Below are 22,119 nucleotides of genomic sequence, written 5' to 3' on the forward strand. Positions count from 1 at the left end.
GCACACACTAACGTTTGCTGCATCTACACCTGTTGCTCTGAGCCCTCACTGACTATGGCCTCTGAGGCTATTCTGGGATTACACCCCAGCTGTCCTGGTCTGTCTCTGCAAAGCTAGATCAAGTATCTGCCAAGATCCTGTGCCAGACCGTGGTATGGAGTGAGTGGGGCCAGGGCATTGGCCCCTTTGGATTGGGAAATACAGCAAGGAGGCTGCTCACAGTGCACGACTCTCCACCCTGATTGTCAGCAACCCAGCATGTGCTCCTGATGAGTCTAGACTTCTCCAAACCTTCTGTCTCAGATTTCCCAGGAGGCAAGGGGGCCGGGCCACTCCTTGCAGGACCCCAGGACTGGGATGCCCAAATTGTGACTTGACCTGCTAACTCCAGGGCCGGGTCTACCCTTGTGGACCTTCTCTTTGCAGATCCCTCCCAGGGGCCCAGAACCCGGACAGATTCTTTTCTTTCCCATCCTACCGAGTTATGTGTAGATCCTTCTTGCAGCTTTGGTTTTCAGGAGTTATGCTAGTTTCCAGTTAGTTTCCATTAATAAGTGTCCCACATGTGAATGTATTTTTGATGTGTTTGTGGGGGAGGGGATCTCCATACCAGCTACTACAGCATCTTGATTCTGCTTCAGATGCTGAGCTTTTTAGTGACAGTTTGTCTTTCCTATTCTTACACACTCACCCTGCAGGCTGGTATAGAAATTGGAAACTAAGCAGGCAAAGAAAACTTTTTTTTTATACATAGTTTGCTTTAATAGCCACCAAAAAGACTGTGTCATTTCCTTTCACTGACCCTGTCCACCAGTTATGTTAGCTTTCCACATATCACTATAGCAACATATATAAATATATATCATACATTTATACACACATACACACTTTCTAAAGCACTTTTGTGAAGACACAGACTAGGCTTCAGCACAAGCACAACTGGGGGCCTCTTGCATGTCACTTAAAAATGATCACTGCTTTGCTTTACACAAGACTTTCAGTGGGCTTGCTGTGGCCATTAGTCCCTCGTTCCCAGAGATAAGTTGGGATGACAAAAGGGGACAGTATATGTAAAGTCAGTACAGCTTTTGGAGATCACAATAGAATATAAGTAGGAAGTCTAGGCTATGCATGAGATGGCATATGGGAGTCACCACTCCCACCACATGGATTCAAAGTAGTCAGGTGCTGCAGTGTCGACTGATGCCCAGCCTGACAGTGACCCAGCTGCATGGGCCCTGGGTCAGGCAGTCGGGCCCCCCTGCCCACACTGTCCTGCAGGGCACCGCTGCTCAGTCCTGTGCTTTCAGATCTGCCGAGGAGTGCCAATGTGGGGACCACATGCTGCATTGTGGAGAAGCAGGTCGTGCTTCCCCTGAGCTGACCCTCTGAGGACAGGTGATGAGGCAAGAAATGTCTGTTGCTGGCTCCCATGCCCCCAGCGTGTTCAGAAGCAGTGTCACAAGGTCCTCTACGAACTAGGCATGTTTTCCTTAGTGCTGAGCCACGGGCACCCTGCCTTGTTATTCCTCAACTGCAGGAAAGGCCCTCTGCCTTTCACCCTGCCCACGAGGCCATCTCTCTGACTCCTTCCAGACCCTCCAGTAGGTGTGGAGGAGGGCCCAGATCCTCCTCAGCAGACAGGGAGCTGTGAAGAAGGGGCACAGGCCCATCCTTCCTGCTGTTTTAAGGACCTCTGGTGGCTTCGCTTCTTGCATGTCTCCTGGAAGGCAAGGGTCACAGGACTGGAGTGCATGGCAGGGCCCTTAGGGATTTCACCTGGAGACCAAAGTAACACAGAGTCCATTATCAGGCCCTGCTGGTGGCTAACAGGCTGGAGAGGGCTGAGTGGTGATAGAATCCAGGATCGTGGTGAGAGCCTATCAAGAGGATGAGCTGAAGGGAGGCACTGAGGTCTGGAGGAGCAGCGGGTGCCACCAGATTAGAGTGAAACCTTCCCACACCACCTGTGGTCAGATCTCTGCTCACAGCCACTGCACACCAGGTGGCCAGACCCTACGGCTCCCTCTTCAGGGGACAGCTCACTCTCCAGTTTGCTTGGGAGAACGAGGATGACTTTTGTCATTTCCCAGGAAGAGATATGCTTAGCATGAAACAGGCACATATAGAAGTGGCCTGTTTTAAGAAGGAGAGGGCATTTTGAGAGGCAGGCCCTTGTTAAGTTTATGTTCTGTTTACTTGATGAGGAGATGGGGGTGGAGGGCGGTGGGGGCAGGTCAGCAGGGCCCTCAGAAATCATCTAAATCTAGTGCCTCCTTTCCAGATGAGGGTCAGTGGTCTCACAGAGACTGGGGCCAGCCAAAGCCACACAGCCAGTTAGTGACAAGCCTGGGATTAGAACTGGGGCCCTGGCCCATTTCCAGTGGCCTAGCAGAAGTGGGAAGGAGACTCCCAAGCCAGCGAGTATGAGAGGCTGTTGGGTTACCTTTGCTGGGACAGGAATAAGGCTTTACAGAAGCAGTCTTGTAAGAGGTCTTCTAAAAAGGCTCAGGAAAGAAAGGAATCAGAAGAAATTAGCAGGAAAAAATATCAGGGTTAAATTATGGCCCAACCCATTTTCACACTGTGGGGTCAACATCTTTTTAGGTTACAATTTAGGAACATTCCTAGGAATGAACTCAACTGATTATGGCAAAGCTTTAAAGTCCAAGGTAAAAGGCTTAGTTTTTGACTTTGAAGCCATTTCTAACACCTCAAGTTTTTCTTCAAAGTGGCTGCTAGAGAATGCATTGGTATTTTCAATAAACATAGAGAATGCCTGCCTTATAAATAATCTTTCCCTTTAAGTTTCAGTTTTTCCTTATTACCAAGTTCTCTTTTAGATCAATAAGACCCAATGATTTTATGTTGTTTCCTAAAGAAAAACTTGTCAAAATCAAATTGCTGCTTTCAGCCCAATATTATGCAGTGAAATCAACTTGTTAGGTGGCATCTTTCCATCGGTTTTTCATACAGTGACATAGGAACCCCGGAACCCGTGACTGGCCTCAGGATTCCTTTACTGGAAAGCTCATTCAGAGGCAGACCCCACATGTCCTCTGACCTTGAGAATCAACTGAACTGCATTTCTCCCCAGTCCTGACATGGCATAAAGGAGAGAGAATTGGGGTCAAGAGAGAAGATGATGATAAAGTGAGAGTGAACTGAGAAGTCAGGGAAGGTTTCTGATGAGGGTGGGAGGACTGATGGGGATGGAATCCAGAGGGATGTTCATTGAGAACCTGTGCTCTCACAGGTGGACCAGAAATTTCCTCTTGGAAGGTCAGTGCAGGTCAGGAGTCACCTGTGCATTCTGATACAGATGGTGATAGTTTGCTCTGATCAGTGCAGTGTTTTCCTTACCTCCAAATTAGTCCTTGCCTTCTTCAAAACGTCGTGTGTCCTGGTCACTGAAACAAACAAACAAACAAACAAACAAAAAAACAGTTCCCAAAGGCAGAAATTACCAGCGGGGTCCATATCTGTCTTGGGTGTGTGTGTTCTAAAGCTTGTCTTTCTGGCCACTAAGCTTGGGGTCTCCTGCTCCCCTCCACCCTCACATCTCCTCCTCTGCCTCTATGATTACTGATGGCACAGGAGGTTCAGGGATATCACATCAGTCTTCCCCATCCCCTAGCCTCTATGGTCACTGTCCATTCACAGCCCAGGTGGGGAGCCTGGAAGGCCCCCCAGTTTCCTGTCCCATTCTCTGGCTCAGGCACCCACACTGGCTGAAGATGAACTGCTCCATGCTCTCCTTCTGCTGGTTGGCGGTCTTCAGACGCTCAGATGTACTCTGAAGGAGACTTTCCTGTTTGGATAGTTTGGTTCTCAGTTCCAGAAGCTCCTTTTTCATAGACTCTCCCTGGGAAGAAAAATAGGTGCTCTGTCAGTGGTCAGAAGGCCTAAAGCACCCTGTGATTTGTGGCTCTTTACACCCCAAATAGGATTCTACAATCTTCTCAAGTATTTCTGGACCAGATTTCCCTCATGAAAGCCTCTAAAACCCTCCAGCAGGTGATGGCTCAGGATGGGCCATGAGGTGGGAACACTGAGGACCTGGAAGCCCCTGTGCAAACGAGCACAGGCCACACTCCAGCTGCTGCAGAGAACCTGAGTCCAGGCCACACTGAAGCTCCCAGCTGTGAGTAAGAGCTCTGATTTAGTGCTGACATAGTTCTATTACTTGGGCATCAAAACTTGGTCATTAGGAATATTATGCCTGGGGAGACAGGGCTGGCCTGAGACAGTCTACAAGTCTGTAAATATATCTGCCAACCTCAGGATGGCAAAATACTTCCTCCTTGCAATTAGCAAAGTTGGATCCCATAAAGTTATCACTGATACTAGTCTAGAATGAGAACCCTAGGAGGGATTTTGAAATCTACCTAATCCAAGATCATCAACCAGAGTGGCCTAAGATCTGAGAGCACCTGGGGGAGGCTGACTCTCACCAGGCTTGACCCAGAGACACAGGTTTAAGTGGAAATTTTTCTGGGATTTCAGTGGGTGGGTAAAAAGGGCTGGTCCACTCCTGGTGACATTCTGTGATCCTGTCTGCCTATGTGGACTTGGGGGTGAGTGGGAGTGGGCTTAGGATGGAAAAGGAGGTGTTGATGTTTTAAATGGCCCTGAACTTCAGCTCAGCTGAACTTTAGAAAGTTAAAGGGATGGAACAATTGTGGGTTACCAGGGCTCTCATGTCTCTGCCTCCTCTATGTTCTTTTCTTCTCCTGTTTGGCTCCTTATCCTGGGGGTCAGGCTGGGAGGAGAGGAATGTTTTCAGACCTGTACAGAGAGCGCTCACCACGGAGGAGAGGTCTCCCACCAGGGACACATGCCTCATGTCACCTTTGTCCCAACTGCCCATTCGGCTCCTGATCTTCAGGCTCTGCAGGCCGAGGAGGTAGAAGGCTAGTTGGGGGGCAGAACCGGTAGAGGATGCTGGCTTCTTACCACTTTGTCCACAAGCACAGGGCCGGGGGAGCTTGGCAAGGCTGCTCGCCAGAACATGGTGAGGAGGGAGGCTGACTCCTCCAGCCGGTGGTGCAGGGCGGTGGCGCTGCTCCTCAGCTCCTGGATGCCTTCGCTGCCCATCACCTGGGAAAGGGGCAGTAGCCATGGGCATCCCTGTGGCTGAGAGAGCACAGGCCTCAGCTTCCTTTGTGAGCGAGGTACGGCCACAGGCTTGCTTGAACCTGTGAGACTTTTTTCTAACCTGGAAGCCAAGGTTCTCTGACCTCAGCAAGGACCTCCCACTTTGTAAGAATTCATTTGATTCCACACCTTTTAGCTTTTAGTCCTGCTTTGTGCTCTGGAGTCTAAGGTTCCTATTTTTGTACTGTACCCCCACCCCCACTGCCCTTCCCTAAATCAGGCCTTATGCTTCAAATGGGCTGCACCATTTGTAGCTCAAAGGACTGAGTGCTGCTCCCTTTACCTGGCATTCTCCTCCCCAGAGAACTGCACAGCCGCTAGTGGCGCCCTAACCCCCATGAACCTGTCGCCTTCCTTCTGGGATAATCGCCACTTCTGGGTTCACTCCGTCAGCACTTCCAGCACTGTGCCTGGAGCCCCTTGTTGTATTTGTTGACTCAGGTGTGGGTCTCCCTCTCACGTGTTGGGGCTCCTGGAGCTAAGACAGCACAGTGGCTGGTACCTAGGTCTCTCCCTGGGGAAAGACTCTGAGAAGCCTTGTGGCCTGCTCCCCTCTCCTGCTCAATTTGAGCAGAGAAGTCCAAGGCTGCCACCCTCCTCACCCCTTCCACACATCTGGCCCATATGGATGAATATTCTCAATTCCCAGGCAACTGATGAAGTGATTTTATCCTGCCCACAAATGATCATATCCCAGTGTGACTTTAGCAGATAATAAAGAACCAAACAGCATTCCAAGTATGCTGATGCTTAATATGCTCTACTGATGAGGATGGCAATGCTGCACATGCTTTTCTGTGGTTCTCAGGGGAAATGGAGAGTCAGCTACATCTGGAACAGAACAAAGCTAGTAGTGAAACTAGCTGGTGAAGACAGAAGGCCTAGGTGGATGTAAATGGAAGATACATCCTCAGCTGGTGAGAGATGTGGAGCAGGCAGGAAAAATGATAGTGGGAGAAGGAGTTAAAATCAAAAGAAGAAAGGGCTTAAGGAAAAGGTGCACCTAAGAGCTAAAATGTGATTACCTCTATGCCTGGAGCCTCAAGACCAGAGAAGCTGCAGGTTGGTCTCACCAGTGATGCTATCTTCTTGACCAGCAGTCTGCCCTCCCCAATCTGCTCTCTTAGGGCACTATAGTCATCAATGTGGCCAATGACGTGGCGGCCATGCTTATTGGCAAAGGAGCCATCAGTAGCGTCGCCCTCCAGCTTGGGAGGGTTCTTCATTACTGGAGAAGCATCCAAACCCAGCTCTGAGGAATAAAACCACAACAACAAAGAACCCACTGTTATTCATAGTCATCCTCAGTTCAATCCAAAAGGGACATCAAATAGTAAAAGAGGCCAGAAACAAGATTGACAGTTTTGGAAAGCACACCTGTGAAGTCCATACATATTCTGGGTTCTATATTATTATAGTCTTTCTCTCACCATCTCAGAATCATAAAATTGCCAGGAGGTAAATTTTATCCTTATTGACAAACATTCAGGAAAGACATTAATGTGTTTTTTTTTTTTAATTTGGGGGTTGAGAAGACACAGACAAGGAAATTAAGCTGGATACAGAGAGCACTTTCAAGAAGGAAGAGGTTACAGTACAATGAAGCAATACCAGAGCAACAGGAAAACCATATGAGGAAGAGTAGTAACAAAAAAGGCAGCCACAGGAGGTGGAATGATAGGGCTAAAGGCCTTGGAACATGCAGAGAAAAATCTCTAAATTCAGATAATGTATATACAGAGAACCAAAAGTTACTTGTATTAATAATTTTCCATCATTAGACCCTGAGTCCTGTGGTTGCCCTCTTTACCGTTCATCCTACTGAAGGTTGTGGTCTCTGGGCCAGGAGCTGCAGAAGAAGAGCTGGGGAAGACCAGAACTGGAGAATTCATGCCCACATCCCGAACTGGAGGGGAGGCAACCGAATCTAGGGAGTAAAGACAGCCACAGCTTTAGGAACCCTGGAACACACCACTCCACTGGAGATCTAAGGCACCATGACTCTCCTCTCATACAGTCATCACCCATGTTCCACAATCAAAATCAACAGCAAACTAATCACTTATTTTGAAATAAGATGTGAAGGCTGTTCCATGAGAAAAAAGCTTGTAATTTGAAAAAATTATTAGGTGTATTTTTCTAATCCCAAATATGAATACAATATTGTATGCAGTATGTCTAATACAATGCTTTGTAACTAAATATAAATATGCATAAATATATGCGAAGAATTGATGCTTTTGAACTGTGGTGTTGGAGAAGACTCTTTCTCGTCCCTTGGACTGCAAAGAAATCCAAACAGTCCATTCTAAAGGAGATCAGTCCTGAGTGTTCTTTGGAAGGACTGATGCTAAAGCTGAAACTCCAATACTTTGGCCACCTCATGTGAAGAATTGACTTATTGGAAAAGACTCTGATGCTGGAAGGGATTGGGGGTAGGAGGAGAAGGGGATGACAGAGGATGAGATGGCTGGATGGCATCACCGACTCGATGGACATGAGTTTGGGTGAACTCCGGGAGTTGGTGATGGACAGGGAGGCCTGGCGTGCTGCGATTCATGGGGTCGCAAAGAGTCGGACACGACTGAGCGACTGAACTGAACTGATATGCAGTACATATGTTAAAATATTTGATCAAGAAGTGAATGGATTTATGGGGATTTAACTCTGCTCTCTAATCACTGTTCTGATGAGTCAGTACTGGAAAATATGTACTAGTATAAGAAGAATAGGAGACATAAGCCTTGGTAAGTTTGAGATGCCCTAGTGGAGACCAGACCACAATCTGGAAAATATCACGAAGAGACTGATATGATCCCACTCAGGCAAATGTGGCTTAGAACCAGATTTCTAGCTCAGGCCTCTCTGCTATATGATGATGAGGAGGAGTGACTGAGCCAGCAGGGATGAGTCCTGGCTGGTGCTGTGGGGAGGCACTGAGAGGGCAAAGCCTGAGAGGGAAGAGAAGCAATACCGAGACAGAACATAATGAAGGAGAAGAAACACAGCAAATCAAAACTTCTGCTTTAAATCCTGGGTTGGCCCGTTAACTCCCGCAGACCTCAGCGTATCAATTAATTGTCTCAGTGCCTATATTTTCTCATGTGAAATACAGAGATAGTAAATCCTGCACTAGCTCTGATGAAATTATTTGAAAAATTATTTGAAAACATGGTAAATTTTAAAACACTCCACAAACATAAGGAATAGGCATTAACATATACAGCTGTTAATTGTTTTGAGTACTTCTCATGGTGTCAGGTACTTGTAAATTATTTCATTTAATGCTCCACATAATAGTTTATATTATTATTATCCTCATGTTAAAGATGAGGAAGCTAAGGCTTAAATACTTGAGGAGTTTTAGCACTTTTCCTAAGGCAAACAACATGTAAGTGGCAAACTCAGAATCTGGAGCCAGATCTGACCCCAAACTCCATGCCCTCAAGGCACTGTACTGAAGCATCTTTGACTTCACCCTGACCCTAAGGAGTGTGGAAGAGGCAATATTGTCCCTTCCACCACACACATCCTGGGGACCTTCCCACTGGCCGAGGGCTTCATGATTCCCTTTTCCTTCCTACCTTGGAAGAATGGCTGCTTGTTTCCAGGGTCAGTGTTGGTGGGGAATTTCTGGTTAACGGAGGAGGAGCTGAGGCCGGCTTTGCTGGCACCACCATCCAACTGCTGTTCGAGCTGCAGTCGCAGACAGTTGTTCACCTGAATGCTCTGCTCCAGCTGCCCTCGCAAAGCTCGGATCTCTGCCACCAGGTGGCTCAAGTCACTGCTCAAAGGGACTTGGTGACAGGCATCCCAGGTATAAGCTGAAAGGAGAGAGAGAGGTCTGGTGGCACTGAACCAAGTGTTTCCAAGCATCTGTCAGAACACTCTTCTGTGACGTTCCTTTCTGCCAAGGACCCCACTGTAATCTCAGAATCCCAGGACTAATGTGGCTTAGAATCTGTTTAGAACCATTACATCCCCTGCTGTGATGGGGATGTCACTTTTCCTGGGCGAGGACTGGCACATATTAAGATGGTACACACTCCAGCCTGGAGTTTCCTTGAGACTCAAATGACCCTTGTCCATTTAGAGGGCACATGATTGGCAGATGAAGTCAAACCTAATATTTCTCCTCCTTATTAACCTTAGTCCTTCAGGCTAGAGAGCAGGGTCTTTCAAGGCAGAAGATCAATACTAAGCTGGAGAAGTACACAGACTGAGAGAGAAGATGTGATGACCTCTACATTCAGGAATCAAAGAGGACAGGAAGAAGAAGGCATCAGGCCTTTGGGCAGCACTTAAGAATGGGAGGGATAGGGCTTCCCTGGTGGCTCAGTGGTAAAGAATCTGCCTGCTAACACAGAAGTCGTGAGTTCAATCCCTGGCCCAGGAAGATCCCACATGCCATGAAGCAACTAAGCCCATAGGTCACAACTACTGAGCCTGTGCTCTGGAGTCTGGGAACTACAATTATGGGGCCCGTATGCCTAGAGCCTATGCTTTTCAGCAAAAGAAGCCACCACAATGAGAAGCCCATCCATCCCAACTAGAGAAAAGCCTGTGCAACAGTGAAGACCCAGTACAGTCAAAAATAAATGAATTTTAAAAATTAAAAAAAAAATGAGAGGGAGAGATCATAACTAATTGGATTTCTCAAGTTCTACTTGCCTTTTTACCTGCACTCATCACCCATAGCCTTTCTCTATGTACTGGGGGAAGAAGAAATCTAAGAAATGTTCTATAAGACTATAATTGCTCATCTAAAAACATTGAAGTCAAATGTGTTTAAAAAGATAGTATTTGTTTCAGTTTTTATCAAGGTAATAGGATGCATATACCATATTATACATGCATCCAGTTGCATCAGAGCCATGGGCCTTAACCAAACACATTATTTCTGCAGTGAGCTATGTGAATATTCTCACGAAATGGAATAAATGAAGAGTGCAGGACAAGATGGCAGAGTAGAAGGACGAGCTCACCTCTTCTTGTGAAAACACTAAAATCACAACTAACTGCTAAACAACCATCAACAGAAAACGCTGGCACCTACCAAAACAGATATTCTGCATCCAAAGACAAAGAAGACACAGTGAGAGAGTAGGAGGGGTGCTTTCATGATATAATCAAATCCCATACCTGCTGGGTGGGCTACCCACAAACAGGAAAATATATTGCAGCAGTTCTCCCACAGGAGAATTCTGAGTCCCACACCAGGCTTCCCAGCCTGGGGATCTGTAATAGGAAGGAGGAGCTACTGGAGCATTTGGCTCTGAAGGCCAGCAGGGTTTGAGTGTAGGAGTTCCACAGGGCTAGGAGAAACAGACTCCAGTTTTAGAGGGTGCACACAAAGTTTCATGAGCACTGGGACCTAGGCCAAAGCAATGACACCATAGAAACCGGAGCCAGACCTACCTGCAGGTCTTGGAGGGTATCCTGGCTCTCTGTAGGGATATGAACACTGGTGGTAGAAGCTCCAGGGAATATTCAACAATGTGAGCTCCCACTCCAGTGTTCTTGCCTGGAGAATCCCAGGGATGGGGGATCCTGGTGGGCTGCCGTCTATGGGGTTGCACAGAGTTGGCCACGACTGAAGCAACTTAGCAGCAGCAGCAGGAGGCTCTCCAGGAGGTTGCCACTTTGGCACCAAGACCTGGCCCCACCCAACAGCCTATAGGCTCCAGTGCTGGGATGCCTCAGGATAAACAACCAACAGGAGGATGGGAACACAACACTACTCATTAGCAGACAGGCTGAATAAAGTAATCAGGAGTCCACTGATGCCTCTAAACATACCCGTTGACCTAGCTCTGCCCACCAGAGGGGCAAGATCCAGGTCCACCCACCACTAGGCAGGCACCAGTCTCTCCCACCAGGATGCCTGAACAATCTCCTGGACCAACCTCACCCACTAGGTGGCAGATATCAGAAGCAAAAATAACTATAATCCTGTTGCCTATGGAAAGGAGACCACAAACACGGAAACTTAGACAACATGAGACAGCAGGGAAATATGTTCCAAACAAAGGAACAAGATAAAACCCCAGGAGAACAACTAAGTGACGTGCAGGTAGGCAATCTACCAAAAAAAATTCAGAGTAATGTTGGGTAAAGATGATTCAAAATCTCAGAAAAGAATGGAGGCACAGATCAAGAAGATACAAGAAATGTTTAACAAAGAGCTAGAAGGTATAAAGAACAGAGTTTTACAATACAGTAACTAAAATGAAAAAGGCACTAGAAGGAATCAGTATCAGAATAAATGAGGTAGAAGAACAGATAAGTGAGTTGGAAGACAGAATGGTAGAAATCACTGCCATGGAACAAAAGAATGAAAACAAAATAAGGACAGTTTAAAACTAATGCTCTGCGGAGAGGATATTGGCCTTCCTACAACATTGCTTTCCATGAAAAAGTCTACAGCTGGAGTGACTATCCAATGCTGGTTAAGAAGCTGGGTTTGGACTACTCTTACCATCTGGCTTCATGAACTAAAATCTTCTGGCGTGACCAAGGAAAAGTGACTGACATGGAATCTATGAAATATATCATGCAATACAGTAGTATGTAGCACATTTCTCAAGAATCATTCTTCAAAAGTCCTTTTCTTCCCCATGGATAAAGAATCCACATTACAAGGAGGATCCTTACAGGAAGGGTGATCCCTGGAACACCACCTGGTGCTGTGAGGATATAAACTCATAGAGACCAAATTCTGGAGGTGGCTCTGACACAAGGTGGCAGATGTCTACCTGGCATCCAAGTACAAAGCCGGTGCCATTAGTGGGCACACAGTACAAGGTGGTCTCCCTGTTTTTTACTGGAGCCATTTCAACAAAACTCTCCATGAAAGCATGCCAGAGGCCTAAGACTGATTTTATTATCATGAAACCAAGTTTGTAACTTGACATAAAATGAAGGAGGGAGATGAGGGAATAGAATGGAATAGAAAGCTTCAAATAAGATGCCAAAGGCACTATTTTGGCTATGTTTTTCCATTCAGAATTAGTCTTAATAAAATACATTCAATTGAAAAAAGTAAATTAAAAAATTAGGACAGTTTTAAGAGACTTCTGGGACAACATTAAATGTATCAACATTTGTATTATAGGAGTTCCAGAAGGAGAAAAGAGAGAGAAAGAGCCTGAGATAATATTGGAAGAGATAACAGCTGAAAACACTCTTAACGTGTGATAGGAAACAGTTGCTCAAGTCAAGAAAGTGAAGACAGTCCTATACAGGATAAACCCAAGGAGGAACACTCTCAGACACATATTAGTCAAATTGGGAAAAATAAAAGACAAAGAGAAAATATAGCCAAGACATGGAAAAATAAAAGACAAAGAAAAAAATAGCCAAGACATGGAAGCAACCTAAATGTCCATTGACAAATGAATGATTAAAGAAGATATGGTGCATGTATACAATGGGCTATTGCTTAGCCATAAAAAAGAATGAAATAATGCCATGTACAACAACATGGGTGGACCTAGAGATTATCACACTAAGTGAGGTCAATCATACAGAAAAACACAAATATAATATCACTTATATATGGAATCTTAGAAAATGATACAAGTGAACTTATTTACAAAGCAGAAACTGACTCGCGGACTTAGAAAACAAACTTCTGGTTACCAAAAGGGAAAGGTGGGGGGAGGGATAAATGAGGAGGTTGGTATTAACATAAACATCCTCTGTAAAACCTATATGGGAAAAGATTCTGAAAATGAATGGATATATGTCTATGTATAACTATATCACTTTTCTGTACACCTGAAACTAACACATTGTGTATGAAATGTACTCCAATATTTTTTTTTAATTTTAAAAGAGAAAAAAAAAAACAAAGTGTGAAGACTTAGCCAAACAAATTCAGATTTTACTATAAAAACTCTAACAGCTTGTTATTGGTGGAAGAATGGACATATTTATTAATGGAACAGAGTGAAGAATTCAGAAATAGACTCACACATATATTGGCAAGTGATTTTTTTTTGCCTTGGCCGTTGTTTTTCAATGGAGATGCCAAGCAATTTGAGGATGGTTGTGGTGATGAAAAATCAATTGTGTTTCTATATCCTAGCAAAAAAATTACTTGGCAGTTGAAATGAAAATGTTATCCCACACATGAGAAATATTTATGTAAAAATTAAAATATGAAAGATGAATATACAAAAAATTACAAAATATTACTAACAGAAGTTATGGTCAGTTGATTGTCAACAAAGCTACCAAGGTAATTAAATGGGAAAAGGACATTCTTTGTAATAAATGGTGCTGGAAAAACTGGATATCAATATAGGGAAAAAAGAACTTTAACCTTTTTCTCACATCATATACAAAATTAACTCAAAATGAAACACAGCAAAACACAGTTTTGCTCTTAAACATAAGAGCAAAAACTATAAAACTTCAAGAAGAAAAATACAAGGAAATCTTTATGATCTTGAGATAGACAAAGCTTTCTTCGCTAGGACATAAAGAAAAGAGTAAATAATAAAAAAAAAATTTGATGTTCAATAAAATCTAAAAAGTGCTGTCTTTCAAAGACACTAAAAGGACTTAGAGAAATATCTGCAAATTATTTTTCTGACAAATTAATTATGCCCAGAATAAAAATGTCTTTAAAGAAAACTTTTTTCTCACTTTGGGAAGGTCAGTGTGGGAGCTGGTTGTCTGCAACAATCGCTGCGTGGGTGATCAGAATTCACAACATCTGAGACTTTTTCAAATGATGACACCACCAGCATGGTTCTTTGCATTTTTTAAAAATCACTGTATAATCTGGATTTTGATTAACTTGTCTCAGACCATCCAGGTAGGTGAAGTTTGACTCTTGTAGCCTATTTTTAAGGATCTGTAGGCTGAATCTTGCTCTTGTCACCAGCATCTGGGCTTTGTGTGTGAGGGCTCCCCCCTTTTTATTGGGATCCTCAATGACTGAGGCTTTTTCTCAGATAGAACAAAGTAAGTTTCCAAGATCTCTGGAACTCCCAAGGTAAAGACTTCATCGGAAGCTCTAGCAAGAACAAGAAGCTCCTAGGGTGGGGAAGAAGGGAAAACATACCTTTCAGCGTCTTCTTGGAGTCACCATAAAGTGCCTCATAGATCTGTAGCTCTGACTGGAGGGACTGGAAGAGCTGCTGTTTCTCTTCGCACTGTTGCTGCAGGAGGGCCAGCTTACGCTGCAGCCTGGCAAGGGAGAAGCAAGGGTCCACTGAGCAGGTGGATTCCTATCAGGGCAAGAGGCTCTGAGCCAACTTTTACATCATAGAATTTTAGCCCTAGATGTCAACTGAGGTGTCATGAAGACCACTGCCTTTATTTTACAGATGTGGCAAGGGAGGCTCAGAGGGTAAAGCCCCTTTGCTTAGAACTGTGCTGTTAGCTATCACACCTGGGACACACTACCCGGTGTTCTTACTGCCCCACCGTGTCTTGTCATGTTGTCCAGCAGTTACAGGGCTTATGCTGGGAAGCAGCACCAAGGCTGGTGTAGACCTCCTAGGTGATGATGGGACTAATATCCCAAAACTCACTAGAAGTACTTTCTCCAGAATCTGATATGCTAAAGCCTTACTTACATAAGAGAGTTTTACTCTCTCAACTTTGGAGTGAAAAAGTCATTCTTAGAGAAGTCCTTCCTTCTGTTCAAAGTTACCCATAAATCTGAAATAGCAGAAGGGATATCGAGGTTTCTGAAAAGGACCATTCACTGACTTGCCAATATCCCTTTTTCTAAATCTGAAAATGCGGCCATCTTCAACGGGCTCCCTCTAACCTGGAGTCTTTCTCCTGGAGAGACAGTCGTTCCTCCTGGAAATGCAAGATCTCCTGCTGCTTCTCCTTCAGGTCTTCCAGTAACTGCTGCCGGTCTACCTTTTGGTGCTCCAGCTCCATTTCCAGCTCTTGAAGCCGGGATCGAGAGGTCAGCAGAGCCTCCCTCAGGCATTCTGTTTCCTGGGAGTGCTCTGGAAAGCAGGACACAGGAGTGCATATATTGTAGGGTCAAAGGTCAGCAGGAAGATAAGCCCAAACACATCCATCCCGACAAACAGAACTAAGGTGAAAGGAAGGCCAGCTTATGCTGCCAGGGAGGCAAAGCCAGTGTCTGCTGTTACATCCACATGCTCCAAGGAGTGGGGGCCTCTTTCTCTGCAGAAAGAGGTTGCAGCTGTGATTCAGTATGGCCCGCCTTGGTTTTAGGGAACACACTCTGCTTCCTAACTCTATTTTCTAAGTACTCACATACGCTCTATGCAATAATCCACTCGTGAGTTTTGCCAAGGATCAAGAGGCTTATGTAGAAACCTCTCTTAATGTCTTTTTCCTTTCCTGCAAGCATTATTTCATTCTGGGCTTAATCCTCTTAGCCACCATTCTTTGTCTATTTGGCTATTCAATAAATATTTGTAAATAAAAATAATTTGTGATTGAAAATACATTGATTTCATTAACTCAATTAAAACTAAGGTCACCGCCCACCCCCCATGCCCCCACCCAGGCCCCACAGGAAATGATGCCCACACATGGATGCCCGCTCAATAGTGTTGAGAAAGCTCTGCAAGATGTTTTTCTAGCAGAGGACCAGGGACCAAAGAGGAGCCCTGAGTGTGTAAGGAGGGAGATGGAGAGGAGACATGGGGATAGCACATCAGCACGAGAGGGACACAGGGAGCTTCAGTGAGGTCTTGGAAGAACCTGAGAGGGTGTTTAGGCCTCCTGCTCCTCCCTTTCCTGGGTCCAAACTAGCTGTGAGTTGTGGGGAGGTAGGACAGGCACTAACTGGTGTCCAGTTTGATAGCTAATGACTGAATTACTGCAAGTGGGTTGCACAGAAGTGGATTTCCTAAAGCTCCTCCTCCTGGAGCCTAGGCGTCTGAAGGCCCATGCTTGGGCATTGTCAGGAAATAGCCCTTTCTAGAGTGAGAAAAGCTATGGGAGTTTGATGTTGGTGGGTCTGAGTAGCTCTGTTCTCTCCACCTTCTCTCTTTGCTTCTCCAATTGGTGATGGGTGTGGCCAGGGAAGAAATGGATACAACACTGACCACAGTTTGTGGCTTTTGGCACTCACCTCTGGAAACATGACTGAGCTGAGCCTGAAGCCTGTGGTTTTCTTCCCTAAGGACTCTGTTCTCATTGGAGAGCTGAGGTGTGGACTCCAGGCCTGGACTGTAGAAGTTAGAGGTTGAGCCTGTCCGGGGAAGTGCAAGCAGGTAAGTTACACATTTGTGTAATAGAGGATCTCTGTTTGCTCATTCTCTGTCTCCAGACACTGTCCCAACCCAGCAGAAAACCCCGAGGACTCGTGTCCTGGTGGGACAAAGTCTGCTGGGCTGAATGCCTGGCTTTCCTGTGGCTCCTCTGCATGGGTTCTTTGCATGCATTTCATGTGCCCTGGGTGAGCTGTTCAGGAGGCTCTGTTCCCTAAATAGCTGCTCCTGCTGCAGTGTGGACAGGTCAAGGGTGTTTGGAAAGGCTGGCCTCCCAGTGTCAGCAGCCTGGGGGAGAGTGTGGGCAGGAGGCTACCTTGGTGAGTGGCTGCGGGAGGCCTTGCAGACCTGGCTCCACCACATGCCAATCACAGAACCAGGGCACAGAAGTCAGCAGGCAGCAGATGAGCAGCTTTAGGGTGAACAAGAAGCCAGAAGATTCTGGGGACCAGATCTGGTTAGATCTGCAGTGAGGAGAGTTACTCTCTGAGCTCAGATACAGCAACAAAGGGAAGGGAATGGTCCTTGCTCCTGCCTTGCTGACTGTAAGGAGCAAGTGGAGGAAAGCAGACTACAGTGCTTTGAAATCTGTGACTCTCTTCTCTAGGGAAACCTTCAGAATCTCCCTAATTAGACTGGAAATAGGAGGCCCTGGGCCTCTCCTACCACTTTCGCGGGCAGTGGAGCTGAGCCTGTTTTCCAGTTGCTCCCGCAGGCGGTCATTAATGCAGATGGACTCCTCCAGGCGCTGGCGTAGGTTCCGGATTTCACCAAGATGCTCCTCTAGCAGGTCAGCCCCTGCAGCCACCCAGGACAGGAAGAGGTAGAGATGGAGCATCCTGTCTATTAGTGGGACCCACTAGGGGGGCTCTGCTAGTGGTCTCTCAGCAAGATCCCTAAACATCACTGTCCTCTCTCATGGGCATATGGGAGCTCAGGTGACTTTGTTTAAAGAGTAAATTGGCTCCACCAAGATGTATACACACAGACACACACACACAGACACACACACACACACACACACAATGGAATATTACTCAGCCGTAAAAAATAACAAAATAATGCCATTGCAGCAACATGAATGGACTTAGAGATCGTCATACTGAGTGAAGTCAGAGAAGGAGAAATATCATATGACATCCCTTATATGTGGATTTTAAAAAGAAATGATACAAATGAATTTACTTACAAAACAGAAAGAGACTCACAAACTTAGACAACAAACTTATGGTTGCCAGGGAGAAGGTTGGGGGAAAGAGATAGTTAGGGCATTTGGGATGAACACGCACACACTGCTATATTTTAAATGGATAACCAACAAGGACCTACTATATAGCACACAGACCTCTGTTCATGTTGCCTGGATGGGAGGCGAGTATGCGGGAGAATGGGTACGTGTATATGTATCACTGAGTCCCTTTGTTATTCACCTAAAACTATCACAACATTGTTAACTGGCTATACCTCAATACAAAAAAAAGGTTTAAAATTAAATAACCTATCACTTTTACCCTAAAAAAGAGTAATTTGATTTCAAACACAGGACAGCTAGTGCTAAGCAAGCCCCATGGGCCTCCTCCCATATAGGGGTGCATGTAAGGGAGTTGTAAGTGTACATGTACAGGGTTTCATAGGGTTTAGAGAAACAATTGACCTGCTCGGCTTTGTATTTACCTGTGGGCTTGGAGTTAAGCTGGTACATGGAGGAGCCTGAGGATAGGTCCCCGGATATGCTCCCTTTCTGAGGCCTCATCATGTCCCACTGGCCACTGCTGCCCAGGTACCCAGGCTCCAGGATTCTGCCCAGGTCCGTGGTGCCCCTTGGAGGACAGAGGGGCTGGGGAGGGTTGAGGTAGTGGGAAGATCTGGCTTCTGTGTGGTTGGTTGGCAGTGTGGCTGGGGAAGCAGGATGAACACTGGTGACACCTGGGCAGAAGGAAACATGAGTGAGAAGCAGTAGCAGAGCACAAGGATCAGCCAGGAAACGTGTGACTGAGAAGAGCAGACACTGGAGGGGACACACAGGCTGAGGTCCCAGTCAGCTGTGGAAAAGCAGTGACATGAAGACTGACACCCCAGAAGCTACAACTCTAACCCCTTGTATTTGCTAGCATGAGCGCAAGAGTTAGGGGGTGAATAAAGCATCATAAAGTCAGCCATGTGCACGAAAGGAAAGTCCTGTGGCCCTAATCCTGGCTCCTATGATAATGCCTCATGATAGAGTCCAGGGAAGTTCCTGGGCAGAACTCACTGGGAAAGTCAGGGGTCAAGAGTGTGATGGGCCGTAGCACTGAGCACACCTGTGAACAGGAATGTCTGTGTTCCTGTGAGTACTTGCTGTTCCAGAAGCTAAAGTGCCCGTTTTCCCAGTTTTCCTTTGGGGTTGTCAAAAGAGGAAGGGGGCATAAATCCAGCTAGAATGGTGGCCCCAGTCACTCCAGACTGAACTCTTTGCTGAGGTTGGGGGAGGTTCTGTATAAGGTAAGAGGTGATCTGAATCTTACTCAACATGATTCAGGGAACCGAAATGTCATCACTTGCATCTGAAGAGTCACGAACACTCTCCCATGGGAGAGGTAGGACCTTTCATTTCATAGGCTGATGCCTTCATAGACCCTGTGAAATCATGGGCCTTCCCATCATCTCCGCTTCTATTTAAAAATAATCCCAGCTGGGTGAGAGAGGGAAAGAAGTGAACTGGCTATAGTTCAGGATATTCACATTCAGAAGACTGCTTTCTTCCAGGGATTATCGACATGAGCAGCAGAGTAAACAGGTAGCTCTGCCTAAGAAACAGGAGTGAGGAGTGAGGTCCTGGTTTCTTCCAACCAAGCCAACCCCCTTTGAGGGATTAATGTAGTTGGCAGTTGCCAATTTTGATCCTTGTTTATAACTGTTCTCAAATTTGGCTACATTCTGGAATCATCTAAGACAATGTAAAAACAAGTACCAGTGCCTGGTTCCCCAGAGATTTGACCTTAATTGGTATGTGGTACAGCTTGGGTACTGAATGTTTTAAAATCGTCCTAGCTGACTCTAATAAGCAGGAAAGTTTGAGAAGTATTGTCAAGTATCTCCCCTTCCCCAATTTGAAAAATACTAGATATTCATTGGGATCACTGGAAATTAAGGAGGAGGATAAAAAGTGTAAGCATCCAAATTACAGTCCAGGATTTAAAAGAGAGGTGACTCCCTACCTTGTCCACACCTCTTTCAACCCAACGCCACACAAGGCAAAGGGGGAAATCAGTGGTTGCTGACACTCAGCTTACTTTCTCACCAAGGTTGTAGGAGGCTTCAAATCTTATCAGTAACAGGGATCAGTAGTCTCATGTTCCAGTCTCCCCGGCCACACAATACAGAGCACATGCCCTAAACCATGCAAAAACACCAGATAGACACTTGCACAAGAAGATTTTAGCTCCATAGAGACCTGAGAAGCTGCCATGCACCACTATCCACTCGGAAGCTTGCTTTAAAGCAAAGGAGGAGAGCTGATGAGCTGTTTGGAGAGGACTGTGCTTAACAAGGCAAAGAAAGGGCTACAGCCTTTCTCGCCAAGGCTGGACCATCCAAAATCTGGCCCATGGAACAGACTGGTTGTGACTCCAGTTCAACCCACATCAGCGGACCACTTCAGGCACAGTGCTCTTCTTCCTGTCTTTCCCTTTGGGCAAAGACAATGTGACAATGTGGAAAGATGAAGGAAAAGGAAACGAAGAAAAGAAAAGTAGTCTAGTGAACACTCTTTGCCTTTCGGCATGGAACAGATTTGTTATCCATCAGTTGTTGGTTCCAGATCTGCTATGGTAGCATGGTAGCAAGTTCTAGTTCAGAGAGAATAGCACCTTTCTGTCATCTCTAAAGAGAGAAAAGACTTTTGCAAGGGGCCTCCAGATGGTTCAGCTGAGCTCAGCCTGTGCTCTCAGCAGAACTGTAACAAAACCATTCTAGATGGAGAAGGTATAATGGAAACATGGAACCAGGAGCAGCAGATCCAAATTCAAGCCCATTTCTCCCCCTTACTAGTGACCTTGATCAAGTAACCTCACTCTCTGAGTTTTAGTTCTCTGCCCTGGCTCTGTCACACAAGGTAAGACCATGTTCATGTTGGTAGGTACTTAGATTGCTATACCCGTGTAACACTGGTAGCAGAAGGTAGCCTCTTAGACCTCACTGCCTGCTGGAAGGAACATGTGCAGACTCTCCTTAAAAATAATCTCAGTCTCGCTGGAAATCAAACTAATGTTAGAGTAGACAGTGTATCCAATTTCAGGGATACTAATGTGGTCTAAATGGGGCTCAAGGTGTACACATTCTCAGCTGTGGTCTTAGGTCATTGGACACTCTCTATATGGTGACCATCAATCTCTGGCCCATCCAAGCTCTTCTTTACAGGCACAGACCATGGTTACAAGGTAATTTCAGATTGCTTTCTAGTATTTTTTAAAGCACTACTAGAGGGAAAATTCATCATGTGAAGTTCTTTTCTTATTTCACATAGGAGGATAGTTAGTTGCCTACTAACTGATGAAACACACATATGAGAAAGATAACAGCGAATATATTTCCCAAAACAGCAAGCGCAGCTCTGCCTCAATCGTCCACTGATAGCGTGTACCCCTGTGTTATTTTTAAAACTCTGCCATCCAGCCAAAGCCATGCAGAGACACACAGTGTGGGTCCACCATTCGCAAGCACACAAACGCAGCAGGAAGTGCTCACTTTCTCCTAACTGCTTCCGCAGCATCTGCAGCTCCTGCTGAGCCTCTGCCAAGGAGACCATGGGTGTCTCACAGCAGCCAGGGAGGGGAGGGCCAGCAGAGCTGAAAGGCAGGAAGCTGGGTGGAGCTGAGGGCAGTGGTGCCTGGGGAAGGCTAACCAGCGTGGGTATGGATTGGAAATGAAGGCCTAGAAACAGAAAGTTAGGGAGAAAGGACATAAGTCATTAGACCGAAAGGGAGAGAAAAGAACGGGTGAAAGACTGAGAAGGTGAAACTATTTCCTGACCAGGTGTCTCCTTGGGGAGTGTCTGTCATTCAACTTGGTGATGACTAAGATGGCCAAGGGGGAGCAGAGCTACCCAAGAGGCTGACTTTTCTCACCCCCTCCTTCTTCTCCCCTGCCAGGGCTATCCTGCTTTCACATTCTATGCTCATCTTGTAAACAACTGGTTATAAAAGGCAAGGTAGCATTACCATAGCTCAGGCAGCCATGAGAGCCCCATCCTAGCCATCTGGGCGTGGCAGGTCAGGATGGCTCTGCCTGAATGCTCTCAGGAGCCCTGGGGTGCTGCTGCCAGCATGGGCCAGTCAAGACTCCCCTACACCTAGAACTCCTGAAAGCAGCAGGACTCGCCCTGAGGAGGACTGAGTAGACTAGGAGAGTGGGGACGCTGGCATGACTAATGCATGAAATTCAAGGCTGACGGAAACAAACTTGAGAATCCCAAATCACTGTGCTCATTCACCAAAGGAAAAATAAAAGCCTTGGCAAACTGAGACACAGTGGCATGCAAATCTGTCTGGACATTCAAATAGTTTAAGAAAAATGCTTAACATATGTGGATTCTTCCATCGATGCAAACCTACTGAATTGTAAACTCTGGCAGAAAGTTTTTTAAAAGAAAAAACTTCGCAGGTGATCATTATGCAGCCCATCTATAGACTTCAGGAAGCCTGGGAAGTTCTGATGGTTGAATCTCCTTTTCCCAAAAACAGTTGAAGGGCATGTAGCCCATGGA

General features: G+C 45.9%; 1 protein-coding gene across 22 annotated transcripts in view; it reads right to left on the reverse strand.

Moving 5' to 3' along the window:
- Positions 1 to 737: 737 nt before the first annotated feature.
- PDE4DIPP2 (PDE4DIP) overlaps positions 738 to 22,119 on the reverse strand; it is a 238,182-nt gene continuing 216,800 nt past the window's right edge. For 6 of the 22 annotated variants that reach the window (XM_070367387.1, XM_070367386.1, XM_070367397.1 and 3 more), the window contains 14 exons: positions 21,102 to 21,287; positions 18,051 to 18,302; positions 17,043 to 17,174; positions 16,238 to 16,357; positions 14,945 to 15,134; positions 14,231 to 14,355; positions 8,742 to 8,981; positions 6,968 to 7,084; positions 6,183 to 6,409; positions 4,957 to 5,136; positions 3,727 to 3,865; positions 3,364 to 3,410; positions 2,447 to 2,498; positions 738 to 1,779 (listed from right to left, as the gene is read on the reverse strand). In XM_070367387.1, coding sequence (XP_070223488.1) covers positions 1,634 to 1,779; positions 2,447 to 2,498; positions 3,364 to 3,410; positions 3,727 to 3,865; positions 4,957 to 5,136; positions 6,183 to 6,409; positions 6,968 to 7,084; positions 8,742 to 8,981; positions 14,231 to 14,355; positions 14,945 to 15,134; positions 16,238 to 16,357; positions 17,043 to 17,174; positions 18,051 to 18,302; positions 21,102 to 21,287 — 2,153 coding nt within the window. In that variant the 3' untranslated portion in view covers positions 738 to 1,633. Of the gene's footprint in view, positions 1,780 to 2,446; positions 2,508 to 3,363; positions 3,411 to 3,726; positions 3,866 to 4,956; positions 5,137 to 6,182; positions 6,410 to 6,967; positions 7,085 to 8,741; positions 8,982 to 14,230; positions 14,356 to 14,944; positions 15,135 to 16,237; positions 16,358 to 17,042; positions 17,175 to 18,050; positions 18,303 to 21,101; positions 21,288 to 22,119 lie in introns of all 22 variants that reach the window. The other 16 variants (XM_070367402.1, XM_070367400.1, XM_070367399.1 and 13 more) reach the window with 9 other exon arrangements.

The sequence above is a fragment of the Bos mutus genome, chromosome 3, assembly GCF_027580195.1.
Source record: "Bos mutus isolate GX-2022 chromosome 3, NWIPB_WYAK_1.1, whole genome shotgun sequence".
Classification (NCBI taxonomy): Eukaryota; Metazoa; Chordata; class Mammalia; order Artiodactyla; family Bovidae; genus Bos; species Bos mutus.